Below are 24,062 nucleotides of genomic sequence, written 5' to 3' on the forward strand. Positions count from 1 at the left end.
CGTATTTTGATAATTTTATGATAATTCTTAAATATGATCCAACATACAAAAAAATACAGCTTTACTTTATAGTAGCCTATTGTACTGATCCGGCAAGTGGTAACGTGACAAAAGACCGAACGACTCAAACCTGAAGACTCGGGAGGTGAACTAATCAATTCTCTTTCCGGCTCACGCTGCATTGGTTAAGCGTATGGGGCTGTCACGTGATGAACGAACGACTCAAACCCGAGACTCGATCAAGAACTAATCAATTCTCTTTCCGGCTCAGGCTGCATTGGTTAAGCGTATGGGGCTGTCACGTGATGAACGAACGACTCAAACCCGAGACTCGATCAAGAACTAATCAATTCTCTTTCCGGCTCAGGCTGCATTGGTTAAGCGTATGGGGCTGTCACGTGATGAACGAACGACTCAAACCCGAACACTTGTCAGATAAGAGGTGGTGCGCAAATCATAAACTAAAGACCCAGGTAAACAATTAAGTAATATTTTCTGTTTCTTATAGCATTATAGTTTTGTATTGTTTGTAGTGTGATAAACGTTTGCATAAGTAGTAGATGTGTTTGGAAAGTAACACGTAACATTTGAATTATATTGTGCTAAAATGAACGAAATGACTCGAAAAAAGATTTGTTCATTTTGCTGAATGAGACTCAAAGGTCCGAGTCGGTAAAATGATCCGAACTTCCCATCACTAGGAGCCAGGACAACTTCTTTGTTTACCGACGTGACGTAGCCTAATGCGTGCCATGCTCGAATTTCCCGAAAAACCTACCCGTACCACTCAAATTAGAAAACATTATTTTAAGTTAACCGTTGTGAATCGGGCTAAAGTAAGGGGATAGTTTTGATAGTTTTGGCTGGTTATGTACTTTCTCAAATATTGTTTTCGGATCATTTTTAACCAAAAAAAGTTACTGACTGCAGCTTTAATTTTATATTCTATATAGCACTAGACCAAAACAGAAGCCATTTAAGGTTACCTTTCCTATAGAACAGGTCTATATCTTGTTTTTTTATTAAAACAATATGCACAAAATCGGATTTGGGCTGACAGTCTAAGCGAGGCTTAAGATTTTCTACGATGTGGAAAACACGGATGGAATAGCAGAATCCAGTCATAAAAACGGAATTTACTGTATAACGCGGATTGTCACGGAATTTGTCAAACTTTAAACAAATTAATCAAAAGTAGGTGATTACACTTCAATATGGACTAGTTTCTGTAAATATTAAGCTGCAAAATAGTAATATGTGAATATGAATCCTGCATGTTCTGCGTGTCTCTGTATGATTGAATGGCACAGACGCGCGGTTTTGTTTACCACACACAAACACAGAAGCGCGCATGATGCTCACGGTGATTTCAGCATCTGCTGTCTCCCTAAATGGGGACATAAATGCATGAAAAACATCTCCAGAACTCTGAGAATCACTTCCTGAGAATTTTACCATTTTATTAGAGTAAAACTAGCCTCATATCATATCCACCTAAGCCTATGGGCAAGACTTCTGGTTCATTAGCCGCTATTGGGAAATAACGAGAAGAATAACAACTTGCAGTAAATGGTAAAACTGTTTGCACTACACTCTACAAAATGCTGGGTTAAATACAACCCAACGCTGGGTAAAATATGGACGAACCCAGCGATTGGGTTGTTTAGACCCAGAGGTTGGGTTACTGCCCAGAAGGTGGGGTTAAACATTTAAAATGTTTGGTTGGTTTAAAACAACCCAGCATGTGTTCTGTCCAATATTTACCCAGCACTGGGTTGTATTTAATCCAGCATTTTGTACAAACCAGTGTGTTCACAATTAAGATAATACATTTAAACATTATGGTAAGACACACCAATATTCAATATCAAGCAGCAAAACGAACTGTTTTGTACAGCTAAAAATAGCTGGATGCGGCTGAGACCGGATGCCAGACCTATAAAATTGACTAATGACCGCACCCATTTTTATGGGAAGAAAAAGGTCATTACACACAGAAATTTAAAGGTATTCACGGCAACATGTCAAAATAAAAGCTAATTGAAGACATTGTGCCAGAGATATATTACTATTGTTCAGTAGAAGGTACATAATACTATTAATACTAGTATTAGTACTACTAATAAAATGATTAAAACCTTATTTTTTAAGAATAATCACACGCTTCTTCCTTGTTTTAATGTTAATAGTAACATTAACTTTGTTCGCCAAAAATAAAGTTTAATTTTCAATAAATTAAATTCATGTTTTATGTTTTCATGTGATAACCAGAAATTTTTAAATACACAACACAGAATTTCTGAGGAAAAAAAAAAATTCAAAAAATTCCGGCCATACTTGTATCTGTTTGTGTATTGGTTTGATGACTTTAACGAGTGGTCTGTATGCAGGCATTAGCATGACAGTGATGTGGTCTGAGGCTCCGAGGAGGGGGAGGGGGAGGGCCTTGTAAGCTCCTCTCTGGGTGGTGTAAACAAAGTCCAGGGTATTTTTTCCCCTTGTTGGAAAATCTATGTGTTGGTGTATTTTTGGGAACACACTCTTTAAGTCTGCGTGATTGAAATCCCCGGCCAAGATGAGAAAAGCATCTGAGTGGGCTGTCTGCTGCTCACTGGTGTGCTGGTACAGATCATTTAGTGCCTCACTCCTGTTGTTGTTGCTGGAGCTGGGAGGGATGTATACAGCAACGAGCAGTATGGCTGAATATTCCCTCGGTAGATAGAACGGCCGGCACTTAATCATAAACTCCACCAGGGGTGAGCAGTGTTTGCAGACCACAACAGCGTCGCGGCACCATGCATCATTGATGTAAACACAGAGACCGCCGCCGTGGATCTTACCTCCCTCGACGAGAGCTCTGTCAGCTCGATAGCATGTTAGCTGGTCGAGATGTATGGCGCAATCCGGTACGCTGTTGTTAAGCCATGTTTCCGTAAACACAAAAACACAACAGTCTCTTACAGTCCTCTGAGTGGAGCGAAGTAGTCGGATGTAGTCCAGTTTATTGTCCAAAGAGCGTACGTTCGCCAGTACGATGGTGGGGATAGCTGGCTTGTGTGAGTTGGCCGCTAGCCTAGCTCGGATACCTCCGCGCTTACCCCTCTTCTGCTTCCTGTCACGCCGCTTGTAGCGCCTCCGCTGTGGGCGAGATGCAGTAGTGGGGGTCGGTGATGGAGTAGGCCTTCGGAGCAGACCGAGGTCCCGCAGGTCTTTGGCGTGCGCTGAGTTTAACTCTAAAACTGTGATTCTGCCGACATCGAGCAGAAACTCACGACTGTATGCGCGCTTAAAGACAGGTAGACGTGACGAAGATGTACAAAGACATTGCGACTTACAAGACAAAAAACACGAAAACACCGTTCTGTCGGGCGAGAGAGAAGAGGTCTGTGCGCGCCGCCATGTTGTAAAATAATTTTTCAATACATTTAAGTCAATGTTGAAAACAGTTGTGCTGCTTAATATTTCAACCATGATACATTTTTGTCTTTTAAGAAATCAAAAGTTTCTTAAAAGAACAACATTGATTGGAAACATTTTATTTTTGGTAACAATGCAAAAGGTTTTACTGTCCCTTTTGAAAAATGTATGTTTATAAAATTAGCTTTTAATTTTTAATGATGGCCTGTGTCAAAGAATTCAAATTGGCAAAAAGAAATATTTGACCTAACATGAAGCAAATATCTTCAATCACAGCTAGTGCTAGACGATATGGGAAAAAAAATGATCACAATAATTTTTTTCATATCAGTCGATATCGATAATTATCACGATAAATGTCAAATCTTTATTTCTTTCAAAGTGAAAGTTTTAGAAACCAGACCATTAATTTTCCTTAAAAGAAATATCTAAAAAAAAAATTTATTTCTGCATGTTCTGATGAGTGATATTGTTTCAAATCAAGAAACAGGTTTGAGTTGCCTTATAATATTAATAATAATAATATCATCTTTTTTTGTCTCTTATGCAAATTTGATTGTAGCTTGAGTTAGGATGCAGAGGTAAATTTTTGTTCATTATAAAAATCAGTAACATCTGTAAAAACAAATTGTAGCAACCTCAGTTTTATATGGTTAAATTTATTCTGACCAAGTTTTTTTTTTTTTTTAATTAAGCATTGGTCTCCCTTAGTAGCATACATTTAAATCATGATAAACACAGTTAAAACCACACATATAGCACCTCAATACCATGGTAAAAAATATAACTATATGATTTTTAGGTAGCCTATTTGTATGATAAACCGTAAAAACATTCAGTATAAATGCACACATGCTATAGCTTAATCTCACATACATACTATAATTATATACCATTACTCCTGTAATAAAATTGTGTGAATATCCAACATTTCTGCGCATTTTCAGTGCGATCGGCATCACGCGAAGAGTGCCGTTTTCCCTCCAAAAAGCAGCATGATTATAAATATGATATTGATTTTATACAGCAGTTCAATAAACAAGCAGTTAATATTAAAGGGACTTGCATTTTAGACACAGTATTGCCTGTTTTTGCTCAATCTCTGAGCAACATGCTGTGTTTAGTTCCTGAATGAATCAATCAACCGTTTAAATGATTCGGTTCAATCGCAATGACTCACTTATTAACAATGACTTGTTGCCACCTACTGGCGGTTTTAATTTCACATTTAAAGTATCTTTTCATTTTGAAAATAATTGAAAATATCAGTATTCAACGTTTTATGTTTAAAACATTAAAACATTGATGCAGGTTAAATGTATTCTTGTTCTGCATTAAACAGCGTGTAAAAAACACACTTTTAGACAAAAATGGTTTTACAAAGCTAAAAATACCCATAAAAGGTAAAAATCAATTTAAACTTATTGGAAAAGATGAATTTCTATCACTGCTGTGAACTGACCACACAGAGTATGAAGAATATCAAAAAATGTATGAGTCAGGAGTCCGCAGTAGTCCTTAATATACCAGCACAATAACACACTCAGCAAAATATTGTCTAATTATCATTATCGATAAAATCCCAGAAAATATTTAGATATCATTTTTGTCAATATCGCACACCCCTATCTCTCAGTTGCCTAAAGTTACTATTTATTGAACTCAATTATTTTTATCTCATTTTATGATGAATATATTAAATGTATGAGACACAAGGAATACATTTCTGCTATAACTATTTTTTTGTTCCCATTAGTGTAACCCACCATTGCTAGGTCTGAGCTCACGAGGCACCATTTGGTGAAGAAAAGGAACCACTATGACTTTCACAGTATTTAACAGTAGTTTTTATTGGATATATGTTTATTCCATATTAGTGTCAAATACTATTAGCTCTTAGATGTAATTTGTGAGGAGTTGCTTTATTGAGAGCTGCCAGAGGCATGGCTCGGTGTAATGTAGGCTGCTATTTCTAATGTAGACTTAAAATTGCCAAATTTTTTTTTTTTTTTTGGAGTACAGAGCTATTGGAGAATCAAATGAAATGGGGAATTCTTGAAATTTCCAAGGGCCCTGTCAAGTGTGCTGAATGTCTCCATTGTCCTGGAAAAGGAGCTGGCACTTGACAACTTAAGAGTCTTTCTAAATGCATTTATTGTACTTTTTTGGATTATTGTATGCACTCATCCTGGAGTACAACAAGGATTTAAAGGGATAGTTTACCCAAAAATGGAAATTCTGTCGTTAATTAATTACCCTCATGTCGTTCCAAACTGGTAAGATCTTTGTTCATCTTCAGAAAACAAATTAAGATATTTTTGATGAAATCCGATGATTGTTTGATAAAATGTTTGTCTTATTGATGTGGAACGACATGAGGGTAATTAATGACAGAATTTTAACCTCAAATGAGTTCTCTTATGAGTTTTTTTGGAAAACATTTGTCATGTAAGATGCAGTTTCGTGAGCTCAAAGTACCTTTTGTGAGAATGGTATAGTTCATGTCAAATTACTCTAAACATTGGGTGAAGTAACCTCCCCATTACTTAAATTTGATGGTGTTTTTGACATTTTTAATATGTGAATGTATTTGATGTTTAATGTTTAAATAGTTAAGATGCCGTTTTATGAGCTCAGAGTACCTTTTGCGAGAATGGTAATATTCAGTGACATTAACCTAAACACTGGTTGAAGTAACCGCAGATAAATTATTATTATATTATGGTATTTCGACATTTTTGCATGTTTGTGAATGTATTATTGTATAAGGTGCAATTCATCAGCTTTATCTTATGAGAATTAAAATGCATGATATTGTAAGGTTTACTGTGTAGAAAATTTCAATACATTTATCATTTTGAGGTATTTTCACAATATTGTTGTATATTTCATTAAAAGTATTAAAATGTGGCAGTGTTTAGTGTATCATTTAATAATTTTTTCCTTTTCTTTTGGGACAACAGGGAATAAACAATTCATTAAGGTTGCTTTAGCACTATACATTTACCAATATACATTTTTTAATTAGGTAAAACAAAAAAATGTATGCTACTACTATTTAAAATATTGACTTGGGCCAATAACTTGGTTTGGTAGACTTCTTTTTTCCCAATTGGCTCAACATATTATTATTTCTCATTGAGCCAATGTTAACAGACTGTTGCCACGATTGATAAAATTCAGTTGGCAGAAACTGCAAAAATTTAGATGTAATCAGTCACTAGAAGATTTTGAAGGAAATAATTACAAATCATTTTTTGTATAAACAAAATCAGATGCTTAAAATTGTTGATCAGACCATGAACAGAACACTAACTTAGCATCTTTTTAATCAGGATTTTTTGTTCTCTTTAAAATATAAATAAAAAAAATTATACTAATTTAAATGCTGTGACCACAGTCTAGTGAAGAGAGAGGAATGTTAGTTTTCAGAAGTACAGAGAACATGTGTGTACTGTGAGGTAAAAGAAACAGTAGATAAAATCGATTTTCGATTTTTTAAAATCGAAATTTAGGGGGGCTTTTCTCATTTTTACTATTGGGTGTGGAATTTTGAAATGGCATGAGCTGGATTCTAACTTGGGCCGCCCACAAAAGGGACTTATTTTATAAAGTATTGGATGAGCAATTTAAGACAGTATATACAGTAGACGACCACTTACTCTTTTCTAATGACACTTCTGATTATCCACCATCACAACCACAACTCAAATGAAGTTAAGTATTCAAACTGTGTAAGACCATCAAATGTCAAAGGCTTAAAAATGCATTTAAACTTTCAGCCATTACTGGTGTAGTTCTGTTTGGCGGCCCTAGTGGTGCAGAAATGACACATTTCACTTCTAAACATGTCCGTTTTTTTCACTCTGCATTCCTTTGACAATGTTGTATTTAAACAGTCATGCCAATAAAATTTGCCTGAAAGATGAGAGAGAGGGACAGGGTTAGAGAGGGGGTCAGGGCTTGTGCTCCTTACCGGATAGCCTTCTGTTTTCTTCTGGCACCACTTCAGTAGAGCATTCCTCTTAGATCCACCATACTCCCGCGCCAGAGCAGACAGAGGGTCTGTTCTTTCCACACTAGCATCAGGGGACACACACATACACACGTACGGTCACTAACACTGCATCTGTACATGTGTGTGAAACCTCATGGTGTTTTAAAGTGTGTGACATGCATTTGCAACATTTACTTATTTCCTAAATGCCATTATAGCATTGAAAGAGCTAAATGTATTTGCATACTCTGAAAATCTGCACAAAATATATACTGTATTTGGGAGAAATAACGTAATGACAGATTGTGAGTGACTTTCACTTGACGGGTTTAGTGTTTAACCACTGCTAAAATCCTCACACACATGTGAAAGTACATCAGTACATCAGAAGTGTGTCTGCGAGAGACACAGCATGAAAGCTAATCAGATTTCCTTGTTGTGTGTTCATGGGAAGATTGGATGACTCTGTGGTCATTGCACTGGAAGTCAACACTATATGCGTCATTGTTTTATTACCGTTCACACTGATGTCTGTAAAGAATTGAAACAAATACAAGATTCAATATATATATATATATATATATATATATATATATATATATACATATATATTAGTGTTGTCAAACAATTAAACAAAATAAAAGTTTTTGTTTACATGATATATGACTGTGTAATGTGTATATTGATTATGTATATATAAATACAAACACATGCATGTATATATTTAAAGGGGTCATATAATATGATTTCACCTTTTTAACATCTGTTAGTGTGTAATGTAGCTGTGTGAGCATAAACAACATCTGCATATTTGCGAAGCTGAAGCTCAAAAGTTCAATGCAAAGGGAGAAATTGTCTTTTACAGAATTAGCATAGCATTGCCTACAGCGAACGGCTGGTAAGGGACTACAACAAAATAATTCCGGGTTAGTGACATCATAAACCCAGATAAACCCCGCCCACGGGAACATGCAGCAAAGGGGGCGAGGCCATGCTACGCTGCTTTAGAGAAGAGGAAGAAAACTAAGGGGTGCATGTAAAAATCTATTCATATACTGTATGAATCAGGATTCTGTCTTCTAACGATTCTAATGGATTCACAAGTTTCAAAATCAATGTTCTAAAGCAGCGGTTCTCGCGTCGCCTTGCTCTGCACATGCTCTGCATCTCTCTCTCTCATTCAGATTAGCTGCTGCATTTTATTTACCCATTACAATAGTCCCTTTACAGTTACTGCTATCATAAAATGCATATTTAACTCAGAATTATCGCACTCCTATTTTAGTGTGCATGCGCACAGCAGCGCTCGTCCACTCGCGTAAGCCCACTCCTGACAGCAAAATGGATATATTTGCATGACTTTCTAACATTTACAGATGAAAAATATACTCGTAACATGTCATTTATGCACTTATGAGGAAAACAAAACGTCTCAAATGCATTAAACAGCACAAATATATTCGCTATTTGCCATGGTGGATCGATTTGATCCATGATCGACATTAAGGGCTGCTTAAGAATAAACGTGCACAAATTAGATTGAGTGAACTTACATTGTCCTTTATAACCGCTTTAGCCCTGATTGATTTGTTGGGTTATTTCAAGTCAGGTTTTGGACATTAATCCCCGCTTTTCCTCAGGTTTCCGTAGTGTTGTTGTGATTCGTCATATTCACGTGCAGAGGTAATGAGAGAATGCGCTTGAGAAACAGTTTCGAGAGGAGAAATCTACATATAAAATATTGGTCACATTCTAAACAATAAAAGTGTAGCGCATCCACTAGTAATTATATATAAATAAATTGTTTTTTACCGATGCAAATATGTTAGAAACGATGCATCGCGATACAAATGCCAACTTGTATCCGATGCACCCTTTTTAACTGATGCATCGCATCGTTAACTTTTTTTGCCGATGCCCCGAGCGAATCGGGGAATCTTCCCATCCCTAGTGTTTATGTGGTTCGAGGTTCAAAAAACATTATTTTCCACATACTGTACATTATTGTTGCTCCTCTATGCTCTGCCTTTCTGAAACGCGTCGTTTTTTACAAAGCTCATCATTCTGAGAAGCGAGGTGTGCTCTGATTGGCCAGCTATACAGTGCATTGTGATTGGTCGAATACCTCAAGCGTGTGACGGAAATGTTATGCCCCTTACCATGTTGTGATGCCGTGTCCCGGCGCAACGAGAGTAAAACAATAAAACCCATTATAAACCAGGCATTTGCTGCATTCAGTGAGGACATAATTGATTATAATGACTCATACGGACTTTTTACGAGTTGTGCCGCACAGAGTAAACATAACACCATGTCTGCATTTGTGTTTGTAGAAATGCCAAACAAGCACTACTCTACACTGCTCAAAACTCACGTTTGAATAGTCAGTAGCAAATTCTTTAAATATCGAAACATACTTACAGGCTGAGAGTCAGAAGCACCAGACTGTCCTTGTGATGTTGGAATTGCCCCACTTTATAGTGTTCACATCACAGCCATTCATAGTGTTTACATTGTAGGCTACTCTTTCCCAGGTTCAGGAAATAGTGCTCCGTAAAAGGCACTGCACACACTCGGATATTTGGGTTGAAATGTTCTGGAACAGTGTTGTAAATATAACTTAACCACTGATTTTTAGTTGTGTACTCATTTGGAAGGCCAAACAAAGTACTTTCGCTTTCACAACGAAACACACAGCGTCTCTCCGTGACATGGGGGCGGCAACAACAATACTACAGCGCAAATAAAAGTTATGCCTTCTTTCATTGCATATACGTTTGGGCGGTGTTATGCAAATATTCCCACATCGTGACGTCAACATGTGGGGGCGTGCTTAAATTAGCCATTTTAGGAGGACGTGGCAGAGTCTTTTATAACTTTTATAAAGAATATCTCTTTGGGATTGAGACTTTAATCTTTGCAACTTTACAGATCTTATATATGCATAAACAGATTGTAACACTCCAAAGAGAAAGGAAAACATGAAATCGCATCATATGACCCCTTTAATACTTTTATTCAGCAAGGATGCATTAAATTGATCAAAAATGGCAGTAAAATGTTTATATTGTTAGTATCACAACTATATTCAACATTAACAATGTTTTTTTGAGCTGCAAATCAGCATATCAGAATTATTTCTGAAGGATCATGTGACACTGAAGACTGGAGTAATGACTTTAGCGTTGCCATTACAGGAATGAATTACTTTTCAACATATATTGAAATAGAAAACTGTTATTTTACATTTTAATAATATTTTGCAATATTACTGTTTATGTTTGATCAATGAATGCAGTGATGAGCAAAAGAGATTTTCATAAAATTAAAAAAATCCTCAAATAAGATTTACCAAAAAAAAATTTAAAATTTGTATGGTAGTGTAAAACAAGGCAATTCTGTCATTTTTAATAATAATGAAAAAGAAACAGTGTCTGTTTTCATTGACACCAATTTAAAACACATTAAGCAATTTCTATCTATATATCATAAAAAAAGTAACAAATGGTGAAATGTTTAAATGATATGTTACAGGACCATGACAAATTTACATATTCATTTACATTTTAAACTAAAACCTTGATCCATGAACACATTATGTGTCAACTTCCCAACAGAGGTTTTGAAGCAGGGCAAAAAAAGGTCATGACTAACTTTCAATATCAAGACCCCTTTTTTGTATCAGTTTGTGCCAAGTATGATTCTGTTCAAATTGTGAATCACCAAAGAGACTGACTTGCATAACTCGAGGCATTGATTCTAAGCAAGACAGCAGGGGTTAGCGAAATGAAAACATGGAGAAACTGTTGAGGAATGTGTAATGGAAGTGTATCATGGACAAGAAATGCAGTTCAGGTCTTTGAGTCATCTTATTAGTCTATGTCTGTTTTATTCACATATATTTAGCAGTGAAAGGTAGCTGTGTGTCTTTCTTTCATAAGACTGAGTCATCTGTTGTTTTAGTGCCCCAATGAAGAAGACTTTCACTGCATCTGTGCTTTTGTGTTTTTGTAGCTTACTTGAGTTTGCTGTTGGCTCTGTTGTAAGTAAAGGAGGATGTGCGGCCATTGAAGTGAGTTGGAGTTTTAATCACAGACTCGAGGGATGGACTCTTCCTCATAAGAGACGAGGGTTTCAGTTCATCACACGACCCTAAGAGAGACAGAACCACAGACACACAGGGGAAATTTAATATTGTGTCCCATTATTGCCACATTTCTGGGGAATATCCTCTCTAAGACATGACACAATATATTTAAATTAAGATAACTGATACTACGAATGCCAAAGCAAACCACTTTCTGAAGAAATAATACACCAATATAATACATGATACATGACCAAAATAATAAGGTATTGGGTCAGCAAAGATTTTTATTCTGCAAGGATGCATTAAATTGATCAAAAGTGACAGTAAAGAAATTGTTACAAAAGAAATAAAATAAGACATTTTTATTGAGCAGCAAATTACCACATGTGAATGATTTCTTGAAGGATCAATTGACACTGAAGACTGGAGTAATTACGCTGAAAATTTAGCTTTGCCATCACAGGAATAAATTACTATTTAATATATATTAAAATAAAAAACAGCTATTTAAAATTATAACATTTTTTCATAATATTCCTGTTTTATGTATTTTTGATCAAATAAATGCAACATTGGTGAGACTTAAAAGAGACATAAAACCAGGGATCAACGCAGTGGTTCAAATTTTTACTTGCCCTGCCAACATTTTCACTGGCCCTGACACACACACACAATTTTTTTTTTTTGTTGTTATCATTGTTTTTGTTATCTCTTTAAGCTTATTTGTTAAATAAGCTTATGACACCAATATTTTAGATACCAAATAAATTTTACAATTCTCCTTCAATTTCGATACCACAGCAAAAATCTCTTTCCAAAAATAAACACAAATATAAAGTTTAAACATTATTAAAAGTGTATAGCACAAGTAATAGCACAAATATAAAAATGAAATGATGATTTAGGTTTTTATGTTTGTAGATTTTAATAATATGCCAAAAAAAAAAACATGCAGGGTTTGATTTATATTAGACTGTATAATTTCAAAATCTGAACAGCAGGCGGGCTGAATGAAACGCAATTTCACTCTCTGCCAGAAGTCTCTTATAGAACAACTCCTTGGTTCCCACTGCAAACAGAGCAGCTCTGCATTATAGGGAAAAAGAAGTGGTGACCCATACTCGGAATCTGTGCTCTGCATTTAACCCATCCAAGTGTACACACAGTAGTGAACATACACCTGGAGCAGTGGGCGCCCGGGGAGCAGTTGGGGGTTCGGTGCCTTGCTCAAGGGTCTCACCTCAGTCGTGGTATTGAGGGTGAAGAGTGCTGGTTATTCACTCCCCCCACCTACAATCCCTGCCGGACCTGAGACTCGAACCCACGACCTTCGGGTTACAAGACCAAATGAAAAGAAAACGCCATTTCCCCTCAGATATATTCATATAAAATTCAATATTTGGATTTTCTTCCTATATTTCAGTGATCTTGATCTGACTGCTACAATATTTGTTTCCTCTTTGCGCTCGTCTTCAGCGTCTTTGGCCTCTGTTAAAGGGTAACTAAACCCTAAAACAACTTTTTTGAGTTAATGATCTGTAAGACTGTGTCTTTATTAGTGCTGTGCATTGATTCGAGTAAATGTTTTGACATTTGGTTATAAAGAGGTTATAAAGGCTTGTTTTACTACATATTTCTAACACTTCACTATCCTGAAGAACTGTTTGCACTATAAATGTACACATTTTTCTGTTATGTTTTTTTTTTGGACAACTTCAGTGGAAGTTGCATTCTGAAGATTTTTAAAACAAATGTGAAGATCGTAATAGTCAAAAATATTAATTCTCCCATGTGCTATTTGATCTGTTATAAGTTATTGAAATCCTATATTAGCATTGGAATTAGTGCTCTAAGCAGATGATCTTAAAATGATTTTAAGTTTTGTGGCTGTACTTTTGAAAAAATATATTTTTACATTTCTTTCCCAGAGCAATACCAATAGACCCCATTTTAGACGCCTATGTTTTAGACAGATTTCAGACTTATTCAGACTTGATTACAGATATTGACTTTGTATTACAAGTGCATACATGCGCACAGTTTCACAATTTCAAAATGTCTGTGGTAAGCAACAACAAGCCACAGATGCTATGAACAGTTGAACTTTAAATGTAAATGTTTCTCTACAGTATAGGTGTTTAAGGATAACTGAAGTGTTGTTTGAAGGACACTCCTCAATTCTGTCACTATGAAGTACCATTGTGGGGGAAATCTCCAAAGGCGATTTTTCTCTCAAGGGTCTTTGACAGAGGCTTGATTCCAGAGTGCCTCTAGAAACAGAAAACACATGTCAGTGATAGCTTGGCCCATACTCCAGTATAAATGCGTGGTTTATTGTGAGTTTTATACTACCTGAATGGGTGAGACAGCAGCAGCAGGGGCTGTACGGACTGGTATGCCACTCAGGGGGCTTCTGGGAGATGTATGCATCTGTACTGAGCTACTGGTTCCATCTAGAAGAATACAAGTGAAAGAATTTTAAAAATGGCTATAGAAAATACTATTTCCAGCCACACAGACAACATTAAAAATCTGAATGGATAGTTCACTCAATGGATAGTCTCACCCTTATGTCATTCCAAACCTGTATGACTTTTGGAACACAAAAGAAGGTTTTTAAATTTAGAACAGCTAAGGTGGAGCGGAGAGACTTAAACCCACTTATCTGTTCTGAATTCACTGTAAACCATGGCTTTACAGGCTTTTACAAAATATTAGCATGTGCTTAGCCCACCCAATAAGTCAAAATGTTCAATAAAAATCTAACTTTTTAAAACATTTTCATAGTGGCATAATAATACTGATCTAATGAGGTCACAGGTGTATGTTTCTAATTTACAAAAAAAAAAAAAAAAAAAAAATATCAAAATATCTTCTTTTAAAAATTTCATTTGGGTGAGTAAATGATGACAGAATTTGAGTTTGTTGGGTGAATGATCACTTCAAGGTCATTTACACAGGAAGTTCAGTAGGACATAATACAATAAGTCAAGAGGATACTACATTACATAATATCGCTTTTTAAATGATTATTCATCCAATATATTTTTTTACTGGGCCATGCTTGAAAAACAGCATGCAAAGGGTTACAAATGATCTCCACTCAAACTATTAAGGTCATATAAAATGTAAATGTGAAAATTGGATTTGTCATAATACAAACGGTTTATGGTAAAGAAATGGTTCACGAGGACCCTTATGAGGACAATTATATTTTGATGAAGCTGGAATGACTGTCTGACGACAGCACATTAGACTTTCTGAAATACCCTGTTGTATTCTGCAGAACGTTTTATAAAAATCACAAGCTGTACTAAAGGTTATTAATAATGGGACTCTTTGTTTTATTATTGTAGGAACATTAAACAACCTCTCCAATCTAACATGACATTTTTTGTGATTAATGAGCAGAAGTCCTGGTGTCTCACCACCCGTAACTTACAGAAGTATCTGTCCAACATAAAGGCAGGCGGGAATGATTTGAGAGGTCTGGCTGCTGTAATGAGAGCCAGACTTTCCTGCTGCCGTGTTACTGATAGATTGTGATAGCAGACAGGAGATGTTTGGAGAGAATTACATCATTAGCTCAGATTAAAGTACGGCTTCTGTTAGCATCTGTTTCACCATGATAGCGCCATGATCTAAACCTTTAATCACTGCCTAAATATTTTTCCAGCAATCATTTTACCATCTAACATTTTACCATGTAACATTAATTTTACATATTTGAAACATTAATAAGAAAAGATGTGAGAAAGGGAGAGAACAAGAATGTGAATGAGGGGAGACTGAGGGAAAAAAGAAAAGCAGCGAGAAAGGTCGTGTCCTCACTCGGCACAGCTGTGTCAAACGACTTGATGAGAGATTTGACCATGGCTCCTGGTTCTGAGGGCATGCTGCTTCCACTCTCATTACCATTGGTTAGGAAGCCACCAGGTGCATTCTGGGACACGGTCATTCGGCACCAGTGAGGACTGCCATCTGAGTCAGAGAGACTAACGTCTTCACTCCATGACCTATCAATCACAGAACACATACACATATAGAGAGGCCACAGGGATGTGAATGTATTTTACATGAGGTGCAACATGTGTATATGATGAATAACTATTTTACATGCTTTAAAGTTAAATAAAATACAGACAGTTATATGATTTTTGTTGTTGTTTATGGATTTGTAAAAATACAAAAGAAGTCAAAAAGAAAAAAAGTAGATTGATACCAATTCACGTTTAATAATTTAATAATATTAAATAATAATAGTAATTAATAATAATTTAAAGTCATATCAAAATGGTATTCAGTACTGATCAATTAGTTAAATCATGTTTGGTTCAAATCTCACCCCAAAAATCAAAAGAGAAAATAAAGATATAAAGATATTTTTGGACTCTTTATCCAAGATATTTTTTTTCTTTATTTTCATCACAATTAAGCACATTTCCTCCTCAAAAATTCGTAGTGTCTAAGCATGTGTAATTGATATCAACCTCGATTCTCATCATTTACAACAATTACTGCTATTTTGTATCTTTTGAAAATTCTGCAATATGTTTTTTTATTAAAATGCAATATTTTATTAAAATGCTGTAATAGAATGCAATGCAATATTATAAATTAAAAGCCTGAAAAAACTTTGTAAATACAGCTTTTCCACATTGTAGTAATGATTTTTTTATTTTTTTTTACTGCAGATTGGGGGTAAACATGCTCAACTGCAAGGAAATGAATGCCACAATCTTAATATTGTGTTCTTTAGGCACAAAAAAAAGTTCTTTAGGCACAATATCATTTCTTATTTCTAATTCTAATTCTTTTGATTTTGAAATTAAACCTGACCAGCCATATCTTTTGACAGTTTTTGTGGGATTCAAAAATGATGGCTGATTGAAAAATATTCACATATAATGTCCACAAAAAGAACATTACATTAAGGGATTAATTTTTTTTTTTTTAGTACAAGACCCTAAAGACAACATTTCTCATGTTAAATCAATACTCAGTAGACAACACTGGTATATTAGAGCTAATTGTCCACACATCACACAGTGTACTAGAGACTGTATATGCACATTTGAGCACATTTAGTTTTACTACCTGAGGCAGAAATTTAGTCTTGTGCAAAAATGGTTCAATATGCGAACAGTACTGCATGATATAAAAATGCAAAATATTACCAAGGACTCTTAAAACACAGTTCTAGCGATGCCTCTGCTCAGGATAAAGTCCCAAAATGTCTTTCTGTGTCATTTTTCTTTACTATAGATGGATGTATACAAACATGTGAAAGCGAAAAATGAGAAGGAAGCAGCCTTAAAAACATAGACGTAACATGATGCTGGAATGATCTGATTTATTGACTTTAAAAATACAGAATACATTGATGACAATTTTAAACAAACGTACATTAAAACCCCCATGTGTTAGATATAAATAGTATTGTATCTCTCATGAGTACAAACGTCATTGCAGTCACATGAAAACAGTACATAAGTTACATCTGCACATTCACTGAATCGTAACAGAAACTGCATCATTTAAAGGCAGGTGTGAAACTACTAAGCATGCAATCATATTTGACATCTGGTTACTCTGTATCTGATTTGTCACCTGTAAATAGCATGTTTGTTTGCATAAAAAAAAAAGAAAATCATATTTGACACAGTCATCTCCTGAACTGTTAATACCAGCATGTAATATAATTTCTGATAAACTCCATCTAGATGAATATATTCCTGCGAGACATACAACCTGAGATTTGACAAAACGGCAGTCGAGGACCTGACTTTTGTACACTTCATATTTGAGAGTCATGTCTCATTTGCATTCGTAATATCATGTGATATTCACATTCACTGAGAAACTTTCAAACTGAAATTGGCCACAGATGATTAAACAACGCAAATAGGGATGTGGAGTGGAGTAGAAAGCTTCACGCATGAGGAACACAAACAAAGGTGCTTAGCTAACTTGTTTACTTTGAACGTGAGGTAAAGCACGTTTCTCAAAAGCTTGACTGGTTTCTTATCACTACTTTTAGTGACAGTGATGTAACAAAAAAAACACACAGGGACAACACAACCACCCTTACCCTACAGCAAACATCATCCAATACAAGTAATCTTCATTGGTTAGTGCTTGAATAAATCTAATGAAAACATTTAAAAGTTAGTGGGTTGTAAATGAAACTGGGTTTTAACTATAAGAATCAGTGTGTTTAAAGACTAAAACAAGCTTGCTTGATATGTTGGAGTGTTGATAGGAATGGTTTGTCTGCCATCTAGTGTTGGATTTGCACAGCAGTATGAAACTAAAATTTCATCATTTGAAAAGTGGCACATGAAAGTTCCCAATGTCTTCATGTAACTCAAATAGACGTATCTGCTCTGCCCAATGTGTAAACACAGAGTATATGAAATGACCTGGAATAGAGGGAATTAAATGGTTTACTCTGTCGCGGTTGCTGTCGAATACAAACTGTTAAGACAAAATCAAAAAGTGCTGGTAAAGTATTAATACATGTCCATACATGTTGGCTTTATTCCTAAGGCAGCACAATACAAAGCTATTTTTGTACTTTTAAAAGACAGTGCCCAGTCAGGGATATAATAAATTAATGTTACAGATACATCCTAGTCAATTTGCTCACTTTTTCTTCCAATTATTCCCAACATTTCAGTTGGCCCTGCTTAAAGGTATAACAAGGTCACGTGATCAAACACACTTCAAATAGTGCAGGTGCTGTTTGCTTTAGAACAAACACAAAATATCTCCTCTGAGCAGCTGTGGAAACAGCATATGTATTCCGGTTTTGTGATATCTTTTAGAATTTGTCCACTTTCTCTTCACGAATAATACTGACACACAGATAACTCTGTATTACAATACTGTAAACCAGTCATCAGTTTTAACTCTACATATCTATCGCCCCTCAACTGCAGTCTTCGAGGTCTCAAATGCAGGTCCAGTGGCAATTCTGAAAGAAACAAAGAAAACAAAGGTATATTTAACATTCAGAGTTTGGTTCAGAATGAAGACATATTAATAAAATACTTGCTAAATTAAGTTTATTAGGATAAAAGCCTCAGATTGCCTCATTGAGATGAGCAGCATCACCAGTATATCGAGCATCATTTATAAAACAAATGTTTTCATCATGGCAGCAAATGCTCATTCGTCATCATCAACCTTCATGCATCTCTCTGGAAATCAATAAAACATTTGATATTTTTCATTAGCAGATTGTAAGCAGATGACTGAAGGAAGAAAACCTTCAAACGTTTCCAGAAACCAGTTTTTGTTTCACAATATGTGAGCAAAAATCATAGCAAACAGCAGATGTCGCCACATACAAAGTTTTCAAGGGCAAGAAAGTAAGGAAAAGTAGAACTGGCAAATCAAGCAGACCCAGCCCCGTTTGAATAAAATGAGCAAAGCCAATCAGATAGTAGTATTGTTCAAAGCAGTGGGTGGAAGGCTAAGGCAGGGAAAACAGGCAAGACACAAGCTCTTGAATATCCTCAATGATTAAATCACTCTGACCATCTATAAGCATTCATACTAGCATTCTGTATGAGTGCTGGGCTGGTGATAGCAGTGCACTCACCTGGGCCAGAGGGAAATCCTTTAGAGAGCAATCTCAGGGAGCATCTGAGGGAGGGGGGAAATCGACGCACACTGGCTGTCCGTTTGTATGGAGGGGAAGAGTTTTTAAAGATCTAGCAACTCAAACGCACTACTTATAAAAGCGCCCATCGCAAAATACTTCAGCTGGTATTCAATACATGCACTCATCTTATTGGATTCCTATAATGAAGCGCACAGGTCTAGTGTCACATGATAATGGGGAGACAATGTTGCTGCTAACGCTCTGCAGACTAATGCAAAATATTCAAAATATAAGCTAGCACATAAAACAGACATGAACACCAAAGCATTAATGCCAGCCCAACACCAAAGAGTAAACACTTTTTGACACAGGTAAAGATGTTGCTGGGACATTCATTTTCCTCAAACAGTTTGTTCGGTGCGTCAGATAATCTTGGTGGATGAAATTTATAATTTTGCACATCAAATAGATCATCAGTTCATTATCATTTAATCTAAATGAGTGTTTATAATTTAAAACATATGGCAGGTATATTTGTGTGTTAAAAATAAGACTGTGTATGAAACCTGAAAAAAAGCTGTATTCACTTCCTAATATGACAGCCCACATTTTGTGCGTAAGTGATTTGGTGGCTAGTTAAAGAAATAAAAATATAAATAAAAATTATGTTTAATTGAGTGGTTGAACAAATTAAACAACATTTACAGTCTTGTTATTGTTAACTAAAACTATTAAAAATGGTTTTCGTTAACTGAAATAAAGCAAAATAAACTAATTAAAAAACTGAAAAAAATGTAAAACATTAAAATTACAAATGTATATATATAATATATTTAATGTATATATAATATTTAAAAAATGGCAAAAGCTTAAACTAAAATTTAAATGAAAACATGAAAACACAAGGTAATTCAAAATATTAAGAAATATCATAATAGTAACTAAAATGACCAAAATTATAAATCGCAACACTTTTGTTTTTGGGGGGGGGGGGGGGGGGGGACCTTCGCATAGAGTTGATCAGGTTGTCCACTCCTCTTTAATGGCTGTGCGAAGTTGCTGGATATTGGCAGGAACTGGAACACGCTGTCATATACGACGATCCAGAGTATCCCAAACATGCTCAATGGGTGACATGTCCGGTGAGTATGCTGGCCATGCAAGAACTGGGATGTTTTCAGCTTCCAGGAATTGTGTACAGATCCTTGCAACATGGGGCCATGCATTATGATGCTGCAACATGAGGTGATGGTCGTGGATGAATGGCACAACAATGGGCCTCAGGATCTCGTCACGGTATCTATGTGCATTCAAAATTCCATCAATAAAATCCACCTGTGTTCGTTGTCCATAACATACGCCCATACCATAACCCCACCGCCACCACGGGCCACTCGATCCACAACGCTGACATCAGCAAACCGCTCACCCACAGGACGCCATACACACTGTCTGCCATCTGCCCTGTACAGTGAAAACTGGGATTCATCCGTGAAGAGAACACCTCTCCAAAGTGCCAGACGCCATCGAATGTGAGCATTTGCCCACTCAAGTCGGTTACGATGACGAACTGCAGTCAGGTTGAGACCCCGATCAGGATGATGAGCATGCAGATGAGCTTCCCTGAGACGGTTTCTGACAGTTTGTGCAGAAATTCTTTGGTTATGCAAACCGATTGTTGCAATAGCTGTCCGGGTGGCTGGTCTCAGACGATCTTGGAGGTGAAGATGCTAGATGTGGAGGTCCTGGGCTGGTGTGGTTACACTAGGTTTATTGTGGCCAACCTAAGGCACACCTGTGCAATAATCATGCTGTCTAATCAGCATCTTGATATGCCACACCTGTGAGGTGGATGGATTATCTTGGCAAAGGAGAAGCTTACACAGATTTAGACAGATTTGTGAACAATATTTGAGAGAAATAGGCCTTTTGTGTACATAGAAAAAGTCTTAGATCTTTGAGTTTAGCTCATGAAAAATGGGGGCAAAAACAAGTGTTGCGTTCATAATTTTGGTCAGTGTATAAATAATACCTAATGTAACATTGAACATTTATAAAAGCCCAACTTTTTATTCCATTTCTAAAAAGAGATAATCAAGCAAATATTCAATGACTACAATACTTATGTCTAAAGTTCATTTGAACTTGTCTTTTATCTTTATGTCTTTTCATTTACTTTTTCCGCAGAAGTTAAAAGGAATGTTTAAAGAGTTGCCTTTGGTTTCGAACACAGTAGGTAGTCGTTTTTGTGGCCATATCGCAGTGTAAAGCTACTATAAACAAACAAAAAAGAGTAAACAGATGCAAGATAGTGTGTAAAAGCAGAGGAGTGAGGGTAATTTTGCATGACTAGTGATTTGAGTGTTCATTGGTACAGTTTACTGCAGCCTTTAAAATGTCAGATATGACACTTAAAATGTCAAATTCCAATTCTTTATCTGATCTTGAGATGTAGCAAACTATACCAGTGAACCCAGTCAGCGGCTGTCAGAGATTGATATTTGAATAGAGGTGATGGTTGCTAGAGTTGAGAGCCCAGATGGATAGCAGAGGGGAGGGCAGTGTCGAGTTCATGAGTGATTGTGTACCTGGTGCCCTGGATCTGCTCCAACTCTGAAGCCAGACTTGCGCTGTGCTCCTGCTCCTCCTGCAGACGTCTGCGCAGCATGCGCAGCTCCTGCTGAGCTTCCACCTTTATGTCATTGGCGACCACTACTGCTGTCTGGAGGTCAGCCTGGAAACGGCCCCACTCCTCTGTCTCATCCTGCAAGTCAGCACACAAACACATGCATTTTTAGTCATGTGGAGCGGAAGTGTTTTGGCCTTCTTGTGAGCTCATGGGGCTGGTCATGGAAATGTTATTTTCAATCTTAGTGACTGATGGGCACTGACATGGTAGACTGCAATCCAGCTTGCATTTGCAGCTCAAAGTGTGTTCTAATGAAGACCTTTCTGGTCTCATACACATTGCACTGTTCTGCACAGATGGAAGATATTCCTCCTGAATTATACAAACTGACATCCACTGTCAAACATGCATGGTTATGCTGTAGTTCATTACAAAATGAAGAAAGTACAAGAAAAAAAAACAGATAAACAAATCCACCTTCATCTGTTTATTCATGGCCTTAATCTGCCTCTCCAGCTCAGCCTTGTTTTCTTCCAGCCTCTTGATTTGATCTGAAAAATCAGGACAAAATTATAATTCACAAAAATGATATATACACTACCATTTAAAAGTGTTGTGTCAGTAAGACTTTTTTTTTAAGAGATTAATATTTTTATTCAACAAGGATGCATAACATTTTTTTTCCCAAAAATGACAGTAAAGACATTTATAATGTTACAAAAGATTTATATTTCAAATAAATCCTTTTCATTTGAACTTTCTATTCAAAGAATCCTGAGAAAATGACACATTTTTCACAACAATAAAAAAAAAGAAATGTTTAACATTGAAAAAAAATACATTTTTCTTAATCACCAAATCAGCATATTAGAATGATTTCTGAAGGATCATGTCACACTGAAGACTGGAGTAATGAGACTGGAGTAAATTGATCTTTACCATCAAAGGAATAAATTACAATAAATTAAAAAGCAGTTATTTAAAACTGTAATAATTTTTCACATTATTAATGTTTTTATCAAATAAATGCAGCCTTAATGAGCATAAGATCATTCTTCTTTCACAAACATAAAAAAATTTAATAGACTCAAACTTTAATGTATTTCATAAAATGAATGTATTTAAACAAATAAAAACTACGCCTACAATTACATTTGACTCCTAAAAATCTTCATTACTTTTTTTTTAAATACATTTTTCTTTCTTTTTTAACTAAAAAATATTTTACTTTCTTTTGAATTTGGGGTAAACTGTGACCCAGGCAAGTTCTTGAAACTTAGGACTAATTGCTATAAAGAGTCTTGAAATATAAATACTGTTTAGCTTATATAACTAAGGGTAATAACAAGGAGCTATTTAAATTTATTTAGTTCATTGCAGCTGGACAGACACAAGCTGAGCAGCAATAAAACTATAATCTGCACCATGCAATTTCCTCCCCCCTGCTTACAGAGGAAAAGAGAAGAAAGCAGACACGCTCACAGTGCATATGAATCCTGCATGATGCAGTTTGGCAAAGATTTAAGCTGGATAGATCTAAGTACTAAACAGCTCAGTATCTCAATCCATCCAGGCTGCCAGAACCAATCAATGTGCTTCACTAATCACAGCAGACTCCAGCCAGTGTGTGTGCATGTAGGCCAGATTCTGCCAGATGATACTGTATATTTAGCACTGGCTGAGGGTGAGCAGTTAAACATTCACAGCATGGGGTTATGATCATTTGGCAAGGTGGTATACTGAGATCCAGAGACAGATAATTGACATACTCTCCAGGTCCAGAATGGTCTGGTTGGTGTGCAGTCTAACTGCCCGTTGCTGCTCCACCTGGTCCTCCAACTCAAAGATGGTCTCTTTTAGGTCCTTGATCTGGTTCTCAGCATCTCTGTACTTCTCCTCTAAAGCGAGCGTGTTGGCTTTATGATCTTGTTCCTGTTTCTCCACCCTCTCCAGCAGCTGCAGCCTATCTGCCTCCACCTATTCAAACAGACACATACATGCCTCAAAAACACTGCTACTATTTTTAAAACACTGTAGTGCAGCTATTCAGGAAGCATATCTCTTATTTAATAAGGCTCTTCTATTGCAGATCTAACTGCACACTGACTGCAATCCACAGCCTTTGACTAACACAAACAGAGGTTACTGGCAAAACCTAACAACAAACCAAATTATTTTTTAAACACTAGATACTGATTTGAGAAAAAAAAAAGAAAAAAGATAGCCAGAGCTAAGGATTCAGATCATTACTGCCCATCCCAGGTCAACACAATTCACATTTCACATTTCACAATTCACAATTTCCTTTATTGACCAAATA

General features: G+C 36.1%; 1 protein-coding gene across 2 annotated transcripts in view; it reads right to left on the bottom strand.

Moving 5' to 3' along the window:
* Positions 1 to 24,062, bottom strand: part of specc1 (sperm antigen with calponin homology and coiled-coil domains 1) — a 143,089-nt gene that overhangs the window by 31,011 nt on the left and 88,016 nt on the right. For both annotated transcript variants that reach the window (XM_079419327.1, XM_079419326.1), the window contains 8 exons: positions 23,512 to 23,719; positions 22,220 to 22,293; positions 21,702 to 21,877; positions 15,336 to 15,520; positions 13,857 to 13,957; positions 13,702 to 13,774; positions 11,434 to 11,566; positions 7,394 to 7,496 (listed from right to left, as the gene is read on the bottom strand). In XM_079419327.1, the coding sequence (XP_079275453.1) occupies positions 7,394 to 7,496; positions 11,434 to 11,566; positions 13,702 to 13,774; positions 13,857 to 13,957; positions 15,336 to 15,520; positions 21,702 to 21,877; positions 22,220 to 22,293; positions 23,512 to 23,719 (1,053 nt within the window). The remainder of the gene's footprint in view (positions 1 to 7,393; positions 7,497 to 11,433; positions 11,567 to 13,701; positions 13,775 to 13,856; positions 13,958 to 15,335; positions 15,521 to 21,701; positions 21,878 to 22,219; positions 22,294 to 23,511; positions 23,720 to 24,062) is intronic.

Source organism: Barbus barbus (assembly GCF_936440315.1).
Source record: "Barbus barbus genome assembly, chromosome: 6".
NCBI lineage: Eukaryota > Metazoa > Chordata > Actinopteri > Cypriniformes > Cyprinidae > Barbus > Barbus barbus.